This window comes from Acomys russatus, chromosome 12, assembly GCF_903995435.1.
Source record: "Acomys russatus chromosome 12, mAcoRus1.1, whole genome shotgun sequence".
NCBI lineage: Eukaryota > Metazoa > Chordata > Mammalia > Rodentia > Muridae > Acomys > Acomys russatus.
The window spans coordinates 11,006,151-11,026,996 of record NC_067148.1 but is presented as its reverse complement, the minus strand read 5'-3'; the positions used below and the strand labels follow the sequence as shown (position 1 = coordinate 11,026,996).

The 20,846-nt window shown below is 41.9% G+C and overlaps 1 protein-coding gene across 5 annotated transcripts in view; it reads left to right on the top strand.

The window, feature by feature from the left end:
- Satb2 (SATB homeobox 2) overlaps nt 1–16,104 on the top strand; it is a 182,395-nt gene extending 166,291 nt beyond the window's left edge. For all 5 annotated transcript variants that reach the window (XM_051153837.1, XM_051153836.1, XM_051153835.1 and 2 more), the window contains one exon: nt 15,039–16,104. In XM_051153837.1, the coding sequence (XP_051009794.1) occupies nt 15,039–15,506 (468 nt within the window). In that variant the 3' untranslated portion in view covers nt 15,507–16,104. The remainder of the gene's footprint in view (nt 1–15,038) is intronic.
- Nucleotides 16,105–20,846: the final 4,742 nt, after the last annotated feature.

The following is a 20,846-nucleotide window of genomic DNA, read 5'->3' as shown; positions in this document are numbered from 1 at the left end:
GAAAGAGGATACTCCGGGATTGACAGCCCGGTTAGCCTTTGGGAAGCTTTACCTCACGCCATTTAATCTCCCTGTATTCGTCTCTTGAAAGAAAATAGCCGGGAGGCCTGCCACTGATGGAATTAAGTGAAAGCAGAAAAGCAAACCTCTGTTTGATGAGCGTTCATTTGACACCATCTAAGCACTAAGTCACCAGGAATCTTGGCTGGGTACCTCTGCTTCATGGTCTGAGGAGCAGCCCTGCTTAGATCATCTGACTTGGTTTACCCAGTCTGGTCTTCAGGGCATAATAAGCTCTCATATCTCAGTGCTGTGGTAATGCAAGCAATGTTGTCTTTTGCCAGAGGAACTGATTATAACGCACTGCCCAAGATTTGCCTTCTATAAAAGGCATGCTCGTGCTTTTTTGTGTTTGATTCACACAGTGCAGTTTTCCCAAGTCCTGTTATTAAGTGGTTATATCCAGAAAGCAGAAAAATGCTGAGGTCATATATTATTGGTGAGCATCTAATATTTTCAGTAACCATAACTGTCAGATTGTCCTGCTTTTGGAGTGTCCCAACTGTAAAAATTATACCGAAAATGCGGCCCATTTCATATCCCACAGAGGCCTCAGACACATAAATAACCCGCCTTTGCCCCTTGCCCCCAAATAAGGAGCCAAATGCGTTCAGAATTCTCTTCAAACAGTTCACAGCCTCTGCCTTAACAACGTGACTGGCATTGCCTAGCGCCACCCCCCCCATTTTGTTATTTTAAATAAAACCCTATTTCAGAGTTCACAAATCACGTATCACAGGCATCGATGAGGTTGTTTTCATTTCAGTCACATTTTTACTTCTCTTGAGAATTATTTAGCCAACTAGATTAACTGCCTCAGAATTCTGGTGAGCATGTTAACTGAAAACTTAGCGCATCTTTCTCTCTTGGCCTTTGGCCATCCAGGAGCCATTATGAATTTTTAGGCTGTTCCTTTGAATACTATTTGAATTCCTGTTACTCAAGTCATCCTAACCTTTCACCCCCCTAGTCAGTGACTCTAATTATCTTTAACTCAAGAACTTCTTTCCTGTGGGCTGGGACAAAAACCACCCTCTCCCAGTCATACCAGCCAAGCAAGACGTGTTGACTTAAAAATCGGGTTCACAGAGCTAACAGTCATTTCCATGTTACTCTTCCCTGTTTTAGCATAAATACGAGATCTTTGCCAGACACTATCACTGCCTGTGCCTTGGAACTTCTCTTCAAAAGATCAGCCTTTTGTTTCTGTGAATGTCCTCTAGGAAGACAGGATAAAGGTGATGGAGGTGCCTGGGAACAGGGGGGAAATGAAAGAGTCCGCTTCGTAGGCACATGAGACTGCTAAGTGGGCCAGGCTCACTCAAGCGCAAGGACACACAGTCACGGCTTAAACTGTGCTAAAGAGCCTCTTCTTCCTTCCTCCTTGTTGGGAGTGTGTTGGTCAGGTTTAAGGAATGCCTTTTAGTTACATCATCTCTCAATGGTGAGAAGAGGATAGTGATTCCGTTTGGTTCGCCACATGGCCAGTGCTTTGCCTTTCTTAGTATCCAACCGGGAAATTGATCATCTCTGCTTGGTCCCTGTGTTTTACAGTTTTAGATTTTTTAAATTTTATTTCCTGTGTGGGAATGTTTCCCTACACAGACATGTTTGTGCCTTGTGCATGCCTGGCACCTGTGGAGGTCAGAAAGAGGCATCAGCCCCCCTAGAACTGGTTGGCAGGTGGTTGTGAGCTGCCGTGTTCATGCTGGGAACTGAACCATCCTCCTGAATAACAGCAAGGCATGCCCTCAGGCACCTGAGCCCTCCTAGCGCCCCCTCAAGCACCTGAGCCCTCCTAGCGCCCTCTGCTTGTTTGGTTTCGGTTCTGATTTTTGTCTTGGTACCATGACCACACTATGTCAGAACCATGGGCAAACACATTTCAGCCTTTCCACAATGTCATAATTTATTGACTAACAATAAACACATTAGGCTTATCAGTGTCAACAATAGCAACTAATCATGCTTAGTTTAATATCCTGGCTGGGGTGAATACAGGATGATGATGATGATGATGATGATGATGATGATGATGATGATGTGATGATTACCACCACCACTACTATTATTACTCCAGTCATAATTACTCATATTTACTTATTTCATAGAACACAACATACAGAAAATGTAGGCCTATTTACATTTACCGGATGAGTACAGCTTAAAGAGGCCTTAGTCACCCTTTTCTCTCAAAATGGAGTCAAAGGACATTTATAAAATGGAGTCACCGAAGGCAAGGAAGAGCATGGGGGGGGGGGGGGTGGAATCAGTTTATACAATAGGAAGTATCTTACGGAATGATTCTCAACCTGTGGGTTGTGACACCTTTGGAGGTGCCAAGCAAGCAGCCCTTTCACAGGGGTCTCCTAAGACCATCAGAAAACACTGGTATTTACAGTACAATCTCTAACAGTAGCAGTTCTGAAGTAGCAATGAGGAAACTTTTATGGTTGCAAGTCACCACTATATGAGGAATTGTACTAAAAGGTCACAGCATTGGGAAGGTTGAGAACCTATCTTAGAGGAAAATATGGCCTAATTGCAACACTTGGCGGCCATTTAATTGAGATGCGGCCACTCACCCCAACCTTGCTCTCTTCCATTGCCAGCTCATCCAGTTGGATGAAGGAAGAAGCATTTCGCTGGGCTGCCTCTTGGATAGTCACAGAATCATTATTAATAACCACAACATATTTGTTTTGCTCCAAACCATTCAGGGTTTTTGGTATAGTTGTTCTCAATTTATTACTGAGGAGGAAATGCTCTAAGCCGAAGGCTGTTTTAAGACCCATGTTTCCTTCAACATCAAGTTTATTTTAACAGATTATTGTGTCACAGTGTTGTTATGCTTTTATCTTTGACCGAAGTGCTTATTTTGAGAAACAATTATTAAGCTGCATTAAAAGCACACATAGTCCTTCCCATAGCTTCTTGGTTACAATATTACAGAAACCTCGAGTAAGGCTCGAGGATATTCAACATGGATTTTCCGTGCTAAGATTCCTGTCATTTTGCTTGTTTGTATTGATTTCTTTTAACATGGTCTTCTTTTTATTGAGCTCCACTCTGTTTTTTCCCTTCCTTCTTTCTTTTTAAAATCCCTTTCCTACAGCTATATGTGCTAAGAGCAATTGTACAATGAAAACCAACTTATATTAAACCTGCCTGGAGTCAAAATGTAATCCAACACCTGTAGTCTGCAGTTTGTCATCACTTCATGGATACTTTTTTTTTAATAACATATTTCCTGAGTTTTGACCTTAGGATACTGTACAATCCCACCTCAAAAGCAGAAGAACGAAACCATACTTTTTAATAAGGCTTATAATGTTAGGATGTGAAATTACAGCCGTAAGAGCCAACCCAAGTGGCATCATTTGAAGTTAAAAATAGTGCCGAGTTGTGTCTAAGTGAATGTGTTTTGCCTGTGAAAATGTCTCTGAGTGATAAAGTCAAGAGGCAAATCATAACGTGTGTGTGTGTGTGTGTGTGTGTGTGTGTGATTTCCCTACCTCCCTGCTCTGGGGCCTTAGATGATTTGACTCAAACAAGGATATTTTCAACTGCAAGATCTATTTTGAATTTCCTGGTAAAGAGATTGGTAATCATTAGGGGGAGGCAGACCTATGTCTCAAGTGTGATTAATTGGTATGGAAGTTTTCAAACTTTTTGGTCTTGTGACCCACTTTAATTTTGCAGTTGATGATCCTGGTAATATGTTGCTGCATATATCAATATTATGCTATTAATGATTAACCTTTTCAAGTTGTCTGCTAAGTCTTAATTAATTGTACATTATATAATATATACACATTGTACATGATACATACATATGAAAAGGATATGTTTTATGAAAAATATATTTAAACCTTAAAATGCCAGCCTTTATGTACATTTGAAGATATTTTAGTGTCTGTCTCAATGCAAGGCTACTAGATTCTTGCAATTGCAGTATGTGGCTTTGGTTGAAGTCGGTGAAATACCTTTAATAGCAAGAGATATTTTAACAAGCATTCCGGAAAATTGAGAATTTTGTTTTGATATTTTACCAAGATAGTGTTTTGAAAGTTGTTTGCAGAATGGAATTGATTCAACATATTGGTGAATATTTCATAATTTTGTGCTTTCTTGTTGGCCTCCATTTAACTTCCAGTGGATCTTTTAACAGTTTCTAACTTTGTAGCATTATGTATCAGTCACCTGGAAAGCATTTGTTTGTTCCTTTATGCAGATCTTACAAATAATGAGTCTTCTTTAAATAACATTTTAAATCACCATCTTTTAAACCAGCACCAGTTTTCAGTAGGAGAGTTTTATGTTTTGGGATGTTGATAAGCTTATTGTGGCGGTTATGCTTTCCAAATTCTCATTTTTACCTAAAAGGTCAAGTCTGACCAAAAGTAATTATTCTCAGACATTTTACTTAAAGCGACAGGTTTACTTTCATTCTCTGTGTCTATTCATGTTTGTACATGTATGTGCAGTACATGGGCGCCTGTGTGTGCCCATGTATATGCAGTACACGGACCTGTGTGTGCACATGTACATGCAGTACATGGGCCTGTGTGTGCCCATGTATATGCAGTATGTGGACCTGTATGTATGCACATGTAGGTGCAGTGCATGGACCTGCGTGTGTACATGTATGTGCAGTGCATGGACCTGTGTGTGCACAGGGAGAAGGTAGTTAGCACTGGATGCTTTCCACCCTCCCCAGAGAGAGTCTCTCTATATAGCCCTGGCTGCTCTGCAACTTGCTCTGTAGACCAGGCTGGCCTCCAACTCAGAGACCTACCAGCTTCTGCTTCCCAGGTGCTGGGATTAAAGACATGTAGCAGGACCCATGCTAGCATTTTCAGACAGTCTCTCGCTGAGCCTACAGTTTCCACTAGAGTAGGTGGTTAGCAAGCTGCCTCCCCTGCCCAGTGCTGCTGGAGCTCGTAGATGCCAGCACACCTGCTCTTTGCCTGGGGGCTGGGGATCTAAATTCCGCCCTCAACTTGTACAGCAAACAGTCTACCCAGTAAGCCATTTCCCCAGCTCCCAACTTCAATTTTTTTTTTTTAAGGAACTCTTTACCAAAATCTGAATAGCCACAGGTTTCTGTTATCCGTGCCTTCAAGGAGTGTGCTGTTGCGTGGTAGAGGAGCTTCTCGGCCCCGGTGCACGGAGCTGTAACTGAAGCATGCTCCTTGGAGAGTAAGTGTGGGGACAGGCTTTCTCAACACCACCACATGGCTTTGCTGTGTTGCAACAGAGCTTCGTGCCAGTGTTCTCATTTCCTCACAGAGAATATTAGGGAGAGATATATGTTTTCAATTGTTGAGATTTAATAATTAATGAGGTTTTATTGCTTAATCAAGAATATTCTCACACAAAAATGACGCCATTTCAGCCGTGAGCTTGTAGACGCGAGCTGAAAGCTGCTGTGAGTTCAGCTTGGTTGCTTTGACCGCCACAGGCCACATCTCCCCATCTGTAGTTTTGTGCCATTGGTGCAAATTTTAGCACAGTTAGCACAATTAAAGCAATGAGCAGTCACCCCTTAGTTTTCGCTTGGAAGTGGTTTTCAATGTCAGGAGGGTCTTGACACAGCATAGGGTTCTCAGCGTAGATCCCCGTGGATCTAACTTTGAGGACCGTTACTGAGGACTGCCTCCCTAAGAGTGCACACGGCTCATTATGGACAACACAATCTCAAATGGGACTCCTGCCTTGAGATTCAGTTCTGTGTGACAAATGCTCCAGAGGCGACTTCGATGTGCCAGGTACCATGGTGAGCACAAACAGCTGTTCAGTCTGTGATGAAGGAAGGAAGAGAAGTTACTAGCAGGCCTGTTTTCCTGTCCATCTGGACCCTTCAGGTGAAAGGGCCAAGTGCTGAAACTGTTGTTGTTTTATTAAGAAGCATATTGATAGAAAAATGCACAAGGAATTCAGTATCGATCTTTAAGTGTTCCTCACATTTTAAAAAAGAAAATTGCTTGGAGCTAGAGAGACAACTTAGCACTTAAGAATACATGCTGCTCTTCCAGGGGACTCAAATTCAGGTCCCAGCATGCAGCTGGGTGCTCCAGGGGTCATCTCTGTCCCCTTCAGGCACCCGTATTCACGTGCATATGCTCATATATACCTATACACATAGTTAGTAATAATAAAAGTAATTTTTAAAAATGAAAATGGCAAGGCTTTATTTATGATCAGACCTCTGTAAGTAACTTCTTATGTGTGATCTCATTTGACCTTTCTTCTTAATACTGGAAAAAAAAAAATGGCTGCCCGGGTGCCAAGCACTAGGGCTCAGAGAGTAGCTTGCTCAAGAGTCTTAAGGCTAAAAGGCAGTGAGTGGTGCCTGGAGTAGGGACTGACTTGAAACCAGAGGTTATAACCCCAACTTGCTTGAAACATCTTACACAATTGTATCCAGTGCCTTGGAAGTTTCTGATAAAAGAAAAATAGCCACAAAATTAGTTAATATATAAGTCTCTGTTGTAAAATCCGTACTGGAAGTAAATTCCTACATGTGGTGCTGATGTCTTTACACACTGCGGATAGACTAATAGCAAGAAAAAGCCACAGGCAGGCATAACAGCAGCAAAACTAGAAGTAAATTCCAGAGGATATGGGGCTGGCTCAGTGCAGCGTAGCCCAGAAGGCCTGAGCACTCACAGGGAGCCGAGCCTGAGATGCGCATTCGACAGTTCACAGTCCAATGGGTGAGCCATATAGGTAATAGGCAACTCCCGCTTTATAATCCCCAGCGCTAGGTGTTTCCCCTGCTGAATTTCTGGACTAAAATTAATAGTCTCTACTGCTGGTTTTGATGGGGTGGAGGGAAACCCGCCACTAACTTTGGTGAAACCTCAAATGCAGGACATTTTATATATAGTAATGGTTAAAAATAGCAGCAATTATTCTTCTGTTTGGTATGCGTCGGTGCATTTATGCCAAAGGACTTCCAGCCAATTGTCTTTGTTGGAAAACAATGCCTTTTTCTTGGGATTTTTGGTGCAAGAATACTTACCTTTTTTTTTTTTTTTTTTTTTTTTTTTTTTTTTTTTTTTTTTTTTTTTTTTTTTTTTTTTTTTTTTTTTTGAGCATCTCACATTCTATTGGCACAGATGAGGTAAAACAAAGCGAGGAACAGATATTTAGACTCTTAACGTCCAATAGATGTACACAAAGGACGTCTTGTCCACGTTGTCATCTCCTATTGCTGTTCCTTGTGCCCTGGGCAACGCTCACTGCTGTGGGTGAGTCTTGTTCTAGACAGCCACAGGCAGCCACCTGGGAGACTGTTTTAACCTGTTGCCATGCCTCCACCACCCTCTACAGTCACCTCCTTAATAATTTCTCATTTTCTCTATATAAAAACGACCACAAAGTCTTGGCTTATTGTAAGTAATCCAGTTCACCCCATAATGATACAGTGAATTATATACTTTCCTAAACTTAATCATTCAAGATCTTGCTTCCTTCCCTGCAGGCAAGAACCATTATATTTTACACATGGCTCCCAGCTGGTTTTCATTGGGGCCTTCAAAATCTATTTGAACGCTAAGAGCTTTAAGAAGAGGGCTTTATCTCTCTCCGTCGGCTTTTGTCATGGTACTGTGAGGGCCTTCTGTTTTCCAAGTTTCTAGTTTGACGGCAGAGAAGCAGCATGTGTCCATATTATAACTGTGTTTCATAGCTGGTCAGGGAGGTTTGAGGCTTTACTTGGAAGTTGGAATCCCTTTCAAATGTATTTACAACTTTTCCTCCTGAGTGGTTATTTTCATGTCAACCCATGTCCAAAGAGGCTTCAGAAAATAAAAAGAAAGGACCTTCTCAGGCTTTGAACTTTATTTGTGTAAGTCCTACCCATAGCCTACCTATTCAGCAACCCTTAATTGTGAGGCCAAGAGCTCCTTATTTATAAGCCTTCTAAATTAATAGATCCCATTGCTGAAGATACCCCATAAGTGCCCAAATATCTGACGCATGGATGTGCTTTTTTTTTTTTTCCTCTGTCAACTCATGGCTGAGTGTTTTAAGCACAACCCCTTGAAGAAGACAACCATCAGTTAATTGTTGACAAACTATTCCTTTGCGGACAGAAGCATCTGGGCTCATTTCTAGCTATTTTATGCTAATGTTCCTGATTGGGATACTTTGATGAGGCTCTAGTAATGTTCTATAAGCTGAATACTTTAGATTTGGTATATAGACACACAGGTGTTCTCTCTTTGGTCTTATAATAGTATTTTACAGGTAGAGCTCTAGTTTTGGCAAGAATAGGTTATATGACCAAAGGTCTCCCAAGGGCAATGTATCACCCTGATGTTAGAATGTCAAGCTTCTGTGCTCCAGTGCTGGCTCCATCTCCCTCTGTTGTCACTGCTTGTCAGCACAGGGATGGCCACCAGCACTTCCTGTGGGTGTGGAAGTTGCCCTGTGCCCATGCTGTCCATTGAAGCACTGTCCTCAGGAGTCATCCAAGCACGTGAGATGTGGCTAATGTGATTGATGAACTGAAGTTTCCTTTTTTATATCTAATTAATTTAAATGTAAGTGGGGTGGGTCTGGAAAAATAGCTCACATGGGAAAAGTGCTTGCCACACATGTAGTAGGACATAGGCTAATATCCAGAGCCCATGGCAGTGTGCTTGGAATCCCAGCACTGAGGAGGGCGTGACAGATGGATTCCTGGGGCTGAATGGCCAGTCAGTCTAGCCTCCTTGGTGAATTCCAGACCTATGAGAAACCCTATGTCAAAAAAAAAAAAAAAAAAAAAAGAGGGGGTGGGGTGGGGTGGGGATGTAGAGTAGGTGGTGCCTTGGAATAGACACCCAAGGCTTACCTCTGACCTCCATAGACATGCTCACACATTTGCACATGTATGAAATAAATAAATGTAAGCGCATGCAGCCATGTCTCCTGCACTGGGGAACACAGCTCCAGTAGGCTGGTCGTGTTGTTTTCAGATGCTGTGTGCTGCTCCTTTCCTCCCAAACTTTTTGCTTGCTTCCTCTGCCTGGAGCACTTCCCGTACACAGCCCTCGCTCCCTTGCTTCCTTCAGACCTTGCTCCTGCGCTGTTTGCTCTCTGAGCCTCAGTCCCCTCTGCTTGCACCTGTGTAGCGCTCCTTGTCACTCATTTTTCTCCTCTGTGATGTTTGACTTAGGATTTCACCTCCCCTCTGCTCTAAGGACCTGTTCAGCTTCCCTCTGGACACTCTCCGCATGAGCTTAACAAGCTGTGGCCCCTAAACAAATTTTCATCAGTTTTCTTATAAAAGGGGGCAAAGCACAGGATTATCATGACATAGATTATTTTTTTTAAAAAACACATATATACTTGGAACATTTAGATCAGTACTTGGCTCAGGTTTCATGGATGCTAATGTCCACTTCCACTATTACTGTTGCTCTCACTGGAATTTGCATATTTTATTACCATGGCCTGGGCCATAGTGGTGCTGAGAATCAGCAACTAATGCTATGAAAGAGAGAGAGGGGTTAAAATATGCCTTCCAGGAATCTTGTTACAGAAACACCAAAAATGCATTTGTGACAGAAAAATCTTAAACTTAAAAGAACCAACCAGGATTGGTAGGTGCCCAAAGACTGAGAGTAAAAACGCTCTGCTATCTGTACGTAGTGATACATTTTATTACATTGGAAAATCACAGGAAGATGGCGCTGCACCTTAGAGATAAAAGGAACCGCTGGGCCTCATCAGCTTTACTTAGTTGTAAGGACGAGCCTCAGATTGTAACCCAAGCTGGCCTTGACTTCTGATACTCCTGGCCTGACACGCTTCACAGCTGCCCACCACCACACTGGTTCTGGACCCATAAAATGTTTTTCCTTTTGGGTTGTGATGCAATTTGCATATAGTAAAAATCATAGCTCTTAAACATACAGCTGACTAAATTTTCAGACATGATTTCATGCTTTTAACTACTGCCCACATCAATGCAGAGAATATTTTCAGCGTTCCCCAGAGGCTGTCTCCCAACCTTTCAGTCAGTAACTCTGAAAGACAGCATGCTGCTGGTGACGTGGCTGTCCAAGAACTCGCTCTATAGACCGGGCTGGGCCTCAAACTCAGAGATCTACCTGCCTCTGCCTCCCGAGGGCTGGGATTAAAGGCATACGCCACCATGCCCGGCCACTGCAGGCTTTCTTATTGCAGTGTGTTCTTTGCTTTTTCTCGACTCTCCCATAAATAGAATCTGACTCCTTTCACCCAAAAGTAAGTCTGTGCAGTTCCCCACAGTGTGACAGTCCACCCAGCATCTCTCTTGTGTGAGTATACCCCAGTTTCTCCATTCTACCATTTGTGAACACTTGTATCCTTTCTAGTTTGGGTTGGTTTTTTGTTTTTGTTTTTGTTTTTTTGTTTTGTTTTGTTTTGTTTTTTGAGACAAGGTCTCTCTGTGTTAGTCTTGGCTGTCCTGGACTTACTTTGTAGACCAGGCTGGCCTTGAACTCTCAGCGATCCGCCTGCCTCTGCCTCCTGAGTGCTGGGATTATATAGTGACTCCAACTCCTATGGCATGTCTTTCAGAGGCCGCAGTACTCTTTGTGACGTCAGACACTGCATTCTGTATGTGTTGTGTTACTGCAGGCCTTTTGTAACTGTAGACTTTAAACCAGCCAGGACAAGGACGATGTCACTAACTGTCATGCCAACATGGAGAGAGGGATGCTCACTCCTACACAAAGACCTAAAGGCAACTAAGGAATGACAAGAGCAGGACAAATAGCCTTCCCCAGGGAGAAGCACACCAATACCAAATGGTTGTCTCCAAAACCATGCGCACATGTGCACAGCAATATCTTACAGGCTGAGCACAGTATATGTATTTGGGAATATGCATGCTCTCTGTCTTTCTTTCTGTGTCTGTCTGTCTGTCTGTCTGTCTGTTTGTATGTATGTCTCTCTCTCTCTCTCTCTTTTACACACACACACACACATGAACAAATTTAAAAAAAAAAGAGGCCATGAATTTGAAAGAGAGCAAAAGAGGAGAATATATAGGAAGAAGGCTTTGGAGGGAGGAAATGGAAGAGAAAAGTGATATATTATAATCTCAAAAAGCAAAACAATTTAAAACTAAACTAGTCAATCATAAATAAATGCAAGAATTGCCCAGATAGGAAAATTAAGACTCAATGAAGGGAGTTTGTAAACCTGTCTTGACAAGAGTTTATACGCCTGTCTTGAGAGAAAGAAAGAAGCTAAAATTATTTGCCGGAGAAATGGGTAGAGGGAGGGAGGGGTGGGTGTGTGTGTGTGTGTGGGTGTGTGTGTGTGTGTGTGAGAGAGAGAGAGAGAGAGAGAGAGAGAGAGAGAGAGAGAGACAGACAGACAGAGAGAGGAATCTGGAGAGTGCTTGTATTGAGTTTTCCTCTGGGTGAAGCTTGTCTTGGTGATGTGGAGCTGTGCTTTCTGTTTGCTCCAAGTACTGTCTCCATCCGGGAAAGCACTACCCAGGAGGAATCCATAGACATTGGATAGATGGGTCAATATTCAAATCTTTCACTACAAACTATCCAGAGATGGTAGTTCTTTGTCTAGAGCAGGTAGAACAGCTCCGGGAAAGTGAAGACAGTTGGGGTATAGACAACTTGGGAGATGATTGCCTTCCAGACGTTAAACATGTGGCTGGGAGGCAGACAGCCAATGGCGAGTAGCAGTGTAAAAGGAAAGGGCTCATGCCTGTTGGCAGTTCACTTTAGAGATACTCTTTTCACATCTATTAGAAGATGCTAGAATTAGCACGTAACTTAGCATCACACCTGTATTGCCATTCCCCCTAGCCCACTCTTTTGTATTGGTGAGAAAGTGCACCTCACTTTATGGGAAATTTCTATGGATAGTATTTCTTTTTAAAAAACACCTTTCTAGTCTATGGTGTTCTTGGCCCAGATTATACCTTCATGACAGATTGTAGGATTACATTTTAATTTATATATTTTAGAACTGCCTGGAACCAAATAAGCATTGAGTGAGCACTCGCTGTTATTATTGTGATTGGTGTGTGTGTGTGTGTGTGTGTGTGTGTGTGTGTGTGTGTGTGTGTCTTCTTTGTACATTTGTATTAATATGCTCTGTTCTAAGAAATGGGGAAAGTAGAGTAGTCCAACTGGTAGGGCCTAAGGAGAACAAATGCTATCATGCAGAAAGATTCTAGTAACTTCAAAGTACAGTTTTGGAAAATCTCTTTAAATCTACTCAGTGCACAATGGAAAGCCCCTTAAGAACCAATCTAATTATTCAATTAAATGGAACCGTTCTGCTGACTTTTACTACAGAAGGCAAGCATAATTTAGAAAATGGAGCATTTTAATTCTCTTTTGTTTTCCAATTAACGCAGTTGCTCTAATAGGGACCACTCGTGTTTGAGCACATGTCCTGCTAGAACGTGCTTTGTCCCTAATTCCAGTCCCCATTTTCAGCAAAAGCCGAGACCCTCACCTGTTGGCACAGAGGCATATTTATGTTCGCGCTCACACTGCCCACATCCCGGGGCCCAGAGCGCACATCTTCCTGTCATGGAAAGCTGTGGGATCCTGCAGCGCAGCCCCACTTTCCTGGCGGGGCTAATTAGGACGTTGGAGTAAAGGAGCTCTCACTTGTTTTGCTGATGCCAGCTTACCACATCAGACCACACGAGTTTGTTCTTAGTTGAAAGCGGTAAAGAGAATGCTAAGACCATTGCCTTTAATTGGTCAACACTATTTGAATGCTAGTCTACTGTTTTATAGTCCTTTGTTTTCAGTTTCCTTCTGCCACCAGCCACCAGCTTATAACATAGGTAGTCTCCTTATGTAGCCCAGGCTGGCCTTGTGTGTGATTCTTCCTGCCCAAAGCCTCCAAAGTGCTTATACAGCCCCGAGCCACCATGCCTAGCCTCCTGTTGGCTTTTTACCAGTTGGTGGTAGTAATTTGAAAAGTCAAACATTTTTTTTTCTGCTGCTACCATTTTTTTTGTAATCTCCTCTGATATTTATTAGACTCTATAAAAAGCTGGCATTTTCACATGGGTGAGAAAATATGCTTTCTATCATAGGCCTCAGAGACAGGAGACAGATTCTTTTCCTGTAACTGTTCATATTGAGGCCCGTGTTGGTTCTTAGCTGTGTAGTGGGCAACTTGGGTAGTCCCTGTGGTGGGAGGAATGGTGACGAGGGTGTTACCATAGGTGATTTTATTTGTTTGTTTGATTGTTTCGTAACTACATACATTTCTTATTCTATGTTCCTTGGACCTGATTGTTCCTGTACTCTGGAAAATATATAATTTGGGACCTTGATTTGGGAAAACTTTTCATAAAGTATTAGAAAATTGCAAAGAAATCTATGTGTAGTTTTTTAAAGTGAAATTGTTATTGTGAGGGTTATTGCGGGGACACAAGGAACTGAGCACTACCTGAGCTCAGGCAATGTGGTCCTCAGGTCTGTACATGACCACACGCATCTCAGCACACCTCAGCAAGGATGGCTGCAGCTGCGCTTTTAACTCTATGGCAGGCAGCTACAGGTCAGCTGCCCGTGGTGGTGGCCAAGGCTCCTCCCGTCCAGTCTTTATGGAGTTGATGAGTTCGTATTAGAATGGGAGGTTATTTCATGCGATGATAGTGCTGATGGGTGGAGGCTTAGAAGAGGCGTCCACTTAGGGTTGTCTCTTATGATTATGTGGCATAGGTAGAGATGAAAAGGGGAGGGGCTACTTATAAAAAGAGAGTTATTTAAATTTTAACAGCTAGCTAGTAAACCTTGCAATTAAAAATTTTTTTAAATTAGAACTTTGGAGGTATGCTCAAAACAGAGGATTAATTAGTTTATAGTGATATTAAAGTAACCATCTAAATGTATTTAAAGCAGTCAGTTAAAACTTAAAACATACAGAAGCTAAATCTTTACATTACTTTGAATATATATATATATATATATTATTTAAAATAATTAAGTTTAAAGAGAAAAATCAGAACTAAAAGAAGGTAAGTGATTTTTCCTACTCCTACAAAGGATGCATTTTCTGGTTCAAAGTGCCATCTGTTTCTCTCTGACACCTGAGGAGCAATGAGGTGAGAGTTACAATGAGTCCCACTGACTAGAAGTTTGCACAAAGCCAGGGACAAGCTAACTGTGACCTCCTGGGCCAAATCCCATCTTCTAGGGGACACAGTTGAGCTCACTCACACTGAGTACTGCTGAGCCGTGACTAAGGTCCCTTCCTGAAAAGACTCCCCAGGCCACCCCCTCCTTTCCCCAGGCTACCCCCTCCTTTCCCCAGGCTACCCCTCCTTTCTGAACACTGTACTGTATGCACACAATGCATTTGATAGCTGAGCCATGCTTGGCGGCCATTTCTTAATCCATCTCTGACACATGATGAGATGGAGGCCGAAAGACTTGCCCAGCTCCCTCTGCTAGCAGAAGGGTCTAATGTTGAGCTATGATGCCTGTCACTGGTGTGGTCAGGTAAGGTTACAGGTGTAGGTGATCTGAAGCCACGCCCCTCCATGTAGCTGTGCTTAGAGCTGACCTCAGACATAGACAGGCATGGCTTAACTACTTAGTACCCCATCTCTCTCCCTCCCTCCCTCCCTCCCTCCCTCCCTTCCTCCCTCTCATTCTCTCTCTTCCTTTTTTGTTGTTTTTGAAACAAGGTCTAGCTATACAGCCTAGGCTGGCTTCAAATTGCAGTGTAGCCTGCACTGAACTCAAACTCATGGACATCTTCCTGTCCCTGCCTCCCACATTCTGGGAGTGTAAGTGTGTACCACCTTGCCTAGCTCAAGCGACTCTCATGAATCACAACGTTGTTTGGTTGATGGGACCCTAAATCATTAGAAATAGTTTCTGCTTTCCCAAGATAATGTCTTTAACCTAAATGCAGTGTGTGAGGGAGGTAATAGCTGGTGGCCTCGCAAACAGAAGATCTCCGTCACACCAATCTCTCCCTCTTCTCATTATTAGGTCCTTCACCGACAGCAGTCCCAGCCGACCAAGGAGAGCTCCCCTCCTAGAGAAGAAGCGCCCCCACCACCTCCTCCGACAGAAGACAGCTGCGCCAAAAAACCTCGCTCTCGCACAAAGATCTCCTTGGAAGCCCTGGGCATCCTTCAGAGCTTCATCCATGACGTGGGCCTCTATCCTGACCAGGAAGCCATCCACACACTCTCGGCCCAGCTCGACCTCCCCAAACACACCATCATCAAATTCTTCCAGAACCAGAGGTACCACGTGAAGCATCATGGGAAGCTGAAGGAGCACCTCGGGTCTGCGGTGGACGTGGCGGAGTATAAGGACGAGGAGCTGCTGACCGAGTCGGAGGAGAACGACAGTGAGGAAGGCTCCGAGGAAATGTATAAGGTGGAGGCGGAGGAGGAGAATGCCGCCGCCGAGAAAAGCAAGGCGGCGCCCGCCGAACCCGATCAGAGATAATGTGCGCTCCACCAGGCAAAGCAATAGATGGGTCCAAGGACTTTCTCTTTTAGTTTCTTTAAAAAAAAAAAAAATTCCTCTTGGCTTTGTTTTGTTTTGTTTTTAAATGTCTGTTTTATTTTTCTTACCCTTAATGGCATTCCTCCGTCACACAGGATAGCCTATAGACTGAGTAAACTCAGAGTCGCCTTGGCAAAGACACCAAGTGTTAAACTCTCACAATTGACTGGACCATAGTGATTTTGGTCACGGGAGACCCTGCGTCATTCTCCTTGCACTTACGGAAGAGACACCAGGCAAGTACCAGGATGGAAAGACCCAGGAAATAAATGAAGGAAGCTACAAGTGTGTGTATATGTATATGTACATATCTCTATATTTACATATATATATATTAAAATTGCATGGGACAGAGAACTTTTCAATCTCAAAGACTAGACTGTGAAATGAGTTCTTAAAGAAAAGACTTGTTTATGTATAAAAAATATACCACTTCACAGTGAGTCGCTTTGACTTTTTGAGAAAACTGCGGCCTGCTCTCAGGGCGGGGTGACTATTTTTGAATTCCTATTTATTTTGTGTGTTTGTCCCTGATTTTTTTTTTTTTTTTTAATTCTATGGCTTCCTATCTGGCAGCTTAATGGGTAATTTTTGAGGTATGTATTTAACAAAATAACACTGCCAAAAAAAAAAAAAAAGAAAGAAAGAAAGAAAGAAGGAGAGAAAGAAAAAGTGAGAGAAGGAAAGAAGAGAGTAAAGTGAGAGAAAATCAGGGCATGTTAGAAAAAAAAGATACAAGACAAATTACTCTTAAAGACAGAATGCACACTTTAAAATAATGACTCAACACGTGACCCTCCACATTCCTACTGAGCACGTCAGCACTGTAGCGACCAGATGCATTCTGTGCAATTCAAACAGAGTTGAGTGCAAAGGAAACTTGGCCATTAGGGCAGTCTCGAAAAATGACATTTTGACGTTGGACTTCCGGAATTCATGCTATGAGCCACATTTTGTTGTGAAGTTTATTTCCCTGCTTGTGGCTTCAAATCTTAAAAGTTATTAAGCCTGCTCGTTTAAAATTGTTGGTTGTTACTGTTTCTTTTCCTTTTGTTTGTTTCTGGCTTGTTTTGTTTTAAATAGAACATAGTTTCGCCGAAATGTTAGGTTAGAGAAAGAAGTTTCTGCCTGGTGAGAGGGGCTCACACTCCAACAAATCTCCTCCCCCCCCCCCCCAAAACCCCCCTCCCCCAAGTGTTTCCTACTCCGCTTCCATTTTGGACTTACTCTTTTTCATACACATTCCATTCACTTTAGCCAAGTCTCTGCAGACCCTGAGCTTGCTGGCCTCCGTGCGCCCTCCCCTGCCATGGCAGCCCTAACAGGAACCTGGCTTTGAGTCTTTCTGACCCTCCAGGCAATAGAGCAAGTGAAGCATTTCAGCAGAGTCACCTACTCATCGGAAAAGGAAATACTGTCCCAGTGCCCCCCACATAACGCTTACCTTACGTAAAAGCAGAACTAATGCCAACGGGCTGTTTGTGGAATGAGCGTTAAAGCTGCAATCGACTACAGTTTGCCAAATCTCCTTCAGTTTCCTATTAGGAACAGTAGCATTGCCTTCCAGTTCCACTGACACTGATGGCAGGAGGGGACCTCCCGTTTGAGACTGGCCTCCTCCTGAACCTGCCCCAGGCTTGAGATAGCCTCTCAGCAGTCCCACGCGCAGTTGGATTTTTGTTTCGTTTCGTTTTGTTTTTGAGTTGTATCCTCATGCAACCTTGTCAAAGACCTCATACAATTATCACTTTGAAATTTATTTTCTGTTTACTTACTACACAAACATTGTAATATAACTGTTAATACTATTTATATATTTGAAAGGTATAAGAGGTAGGAGTTTAAAAAAAAAAAAACCTCTATGTGTAGATATTAACTCAGAACTTACACTATACAGGGAGAAGACACGTTGCAATACAAGCTAATTGTAGCTGCTTAGTAACCTCTGGAGTTTTCAAAGGGACATTTTTCCTGTACTTTTTCAAATAACAATGTTTAAAACAGTTACCTTGACATCAGCGTCATCCACCTTTGCAAAAGGATGGCTGTTTGCCATTGAGGCCTGGGCCCGCCCTTCCTGTTTCTGTAGATGCTGCAGCTTTAATCCGAGATTCCAGTTGCTGCTTCCTGATCTCCGAGTTACTCTTCCCAAATTGTCTTCTGACACTGTTGCTGAAGTCACTCTGTACACATCCTAGACACCGATTTTTTGCCAAGCTCTTACAGGTGGTTCATCGATCGATGGCATCCGCATTTGGTATCTTTTACACTTCAACCAAAAATTTATTAGGTATTTTTCAATGCTAAGTCTTGCCTTTTATTTTTTAATTTCACTGCCAAGTTTGCAGTGGTTCTAAGTGAATCTGTGGGCATTTTAGCCTGTGGTCTTGCCAGATCTTTGCGAATTACAATGCATATATGTCTATTTATTCAATATCTGTCATATAATATCTATTTGGAAGAAGAAACTTTCTCTTGTAGTGCCTCTTGACAAAGCACAATTTCCCGCCTTTTTTTTTTTTTTTTTTTTAAAAAAAAAAAAAAAAAAAAAACAAATTGTGTTTTATTGCAGTATCAATAATGTGAATAAGGATTAACATATTGTAAATGTTTCTTTTTTCCATGTAAATCAACTATCTTTGTTATCACTAAGTGATAATTTTTAACTTATGTGCATTGTTAGGCTGTTAGAATTTTTTGGTTGTTAAATAAAACGCATTCAATAAATCTGACTTTGTTTGTCAAATAGTTTACTGGGCATTGCCCTTCTTTCCCATCTTAATTCTGTACATGGAACAAGACCTGGAGACTCTAAGAAAAATCCGTACCCTTATTTTAAAAGTAAGACCGAGTTACCCACAGTTACAGATGGTTGAGTTCTGTTCAGTGCATAGATTTAATTGCACACCTGAATTGTGTGTGTCTCTCAGGATATCTGAACACAGGCATGCTCACTTGATGCCATGAGCGACTGGGAGAGGCATTTATCCCATCATCTCACCGTATACAAACAAAAGCTCAAATGTATAAAGATGCATTTATGGGCTCACTTCTTTATTTTTCTAGCGAATATTTTCTGTTTATAATTAAAAAACCACAAATGACTGCGTGTCAGGAAACTTTTGGAGCACATATGTCCGTGGTTAATGGACATAATAAAAGTCTTTTATATTTAGAGCTCGGATACCATAATGTGTGCATTGAGGAATGCCGGGAGGTTTGATGTATCTGAGAAATGTGCGAAAATGATTTTTTAGAAAGTGCTTATGATGGAAAAAATTACTCAAAAGACTAAAGTTAATAAAGCAAGTGTCTAGCTGCAGAGAAAGCAAATTAAAAAGTGATTTTGGTTTTTAGATATTGTCTATTTTCCATGTTGTTTTTTTTCTTTTCTTGTCTCTCTGCTTTGGTGGGTCCAAAGACTAACTTTCTTTCCTTCTTCCATGATGGTTTGTAAACCCACATGCCAGGTAACTCTCTTAAAACTGGAAGTTTACAGAAATGCAGACAGCTTAAGGCTTTTATGTTGGAGCCCAACTTGGGGTGACCCATATTCTCAATGCAAATGTAAATGAGCTCTTGCTTTTTTGGGGGTGGGGGCGGGGAGCGGGGTAGGAAGGAAAGCACTGGATGATAATTTTACTTTTAAAAGAATTAGCTTCTACATTTCTTTTTTTGTTTTGTTTGTTTATTTAAATAATTTATTCAGATTACATCTCAATTGTTATCCCCTCACTTGTACCTTCCCATTCTCTCCTCTCTCCCTCTTCCACCCTATTCCCCTCCCCTAGGCCTGTGACAGAAGGGGCCTTCTCCCACACCACATGATCATATCCTACATTCCATAGTGTAAATGTACCACAGTTTCTTTATCTTTCTTCAACTGAGGGACATCTAGATTGATTCCAGATTCTAGCTATCACAAATAAGGCTGCTACGAACATAGTTGAGCAAATGTCCTTGTTGTGTGGTGGAGCAGCTTCTGGGTATATTCCAAGAAGTAGAATAGCTGGGTCTTGAGGAAGCCCTATTCCCAATTTTCTGAGAAAATGGCAGATTGACTTCCCAAGTGGTTGTACAAGTTTGTACTCCCACCAGCAACGGAGGAGTGTTCCCCTTTCTCCACATCCTCACCAGTATGTGCTATCACTTGAGTTTTTTATCTTAGCCATCTTGATGGGTGAAAGATGGAATCTCAGAGTCATTTTGATTTGCATTTCTCTGATGACTAAGGATGTGGAACATTTTATTTTATTTTATTTTATTTTTGGAACATTTCTTTAAGTGTTTCTCAGCCATTCGATATTCCTCTGTTGAGAATTCTCTGTTTAACGCTGAACCTCATTTCTTCATTGGGTTATTTGGTTTGGTGGTGTTTAATTCCTTGAGTTATTCATATATTTTGAATATTAGCCCTTTGTCAGATGTAGGATTAGTGAAGATCTTTTCCTAGTCTGTAGGCTGTCGCTTTGTTCTATTGACAATGTCTTCTGCCTTATAGAAGCTTCTCACTCAGCCTTATGAGATCCCATTTATTAATTGCAGACCTTAGAGCCTTGGCTGTTGGTATTCTGTTCAGAAAATGCCAATGAGTTCAAGGCTCTTCCCCACTTTTTCTTCTAACAGTATTAGTGTCTCTGGTTTTATGTTGAGGTCTTTAATCCACTTGAACTTGTGTTTTAAAATCAACTCAAAAAAGTCAGTAGCCCTCCTGTATACAAATGACAATGGTGCTGAGAAAGAAATTAGGGCAACTACACCCTTCATGATAGCCACAAGTAATATAAAGTATCTAGGTGTAACTCTAACCAAGCAAGTGAAAAACTTGTATGAAAAAAATTTCAAGTCTATCAAGAAGGAAATTGAAGATGATATCAGAAGATGGAAGGATCTCCCGTGTTCATGGATTGGGAGAATTAACATAGTAAAAACGACCATCTTACCAAAAGCAATTTAGATTCAATGCAATCCCGATCAAAATACCTACACCAGTTTTTAAAGACCTTGAAAGATCAATTCTCAACTTCATATGGAAAAACAAAAAACACAGAACAGCTAAAACAATCCTGTACAATAAAAGATTCTCTGGAGGAATCTCCATACCTGATCTCAAGCTGTACTATAAGAGCAACAGTGATTAAAACAGCATGGTACTGGCATAGCAATAGGCTGGTTGATCAATGGAATCAAGTCGAAGACCCAGAAATAAATCAATACACCTATGGACACTTGATTTTTGACAAAGAAGCCAAATCTCTACAATAGAAAAAGGATAACATC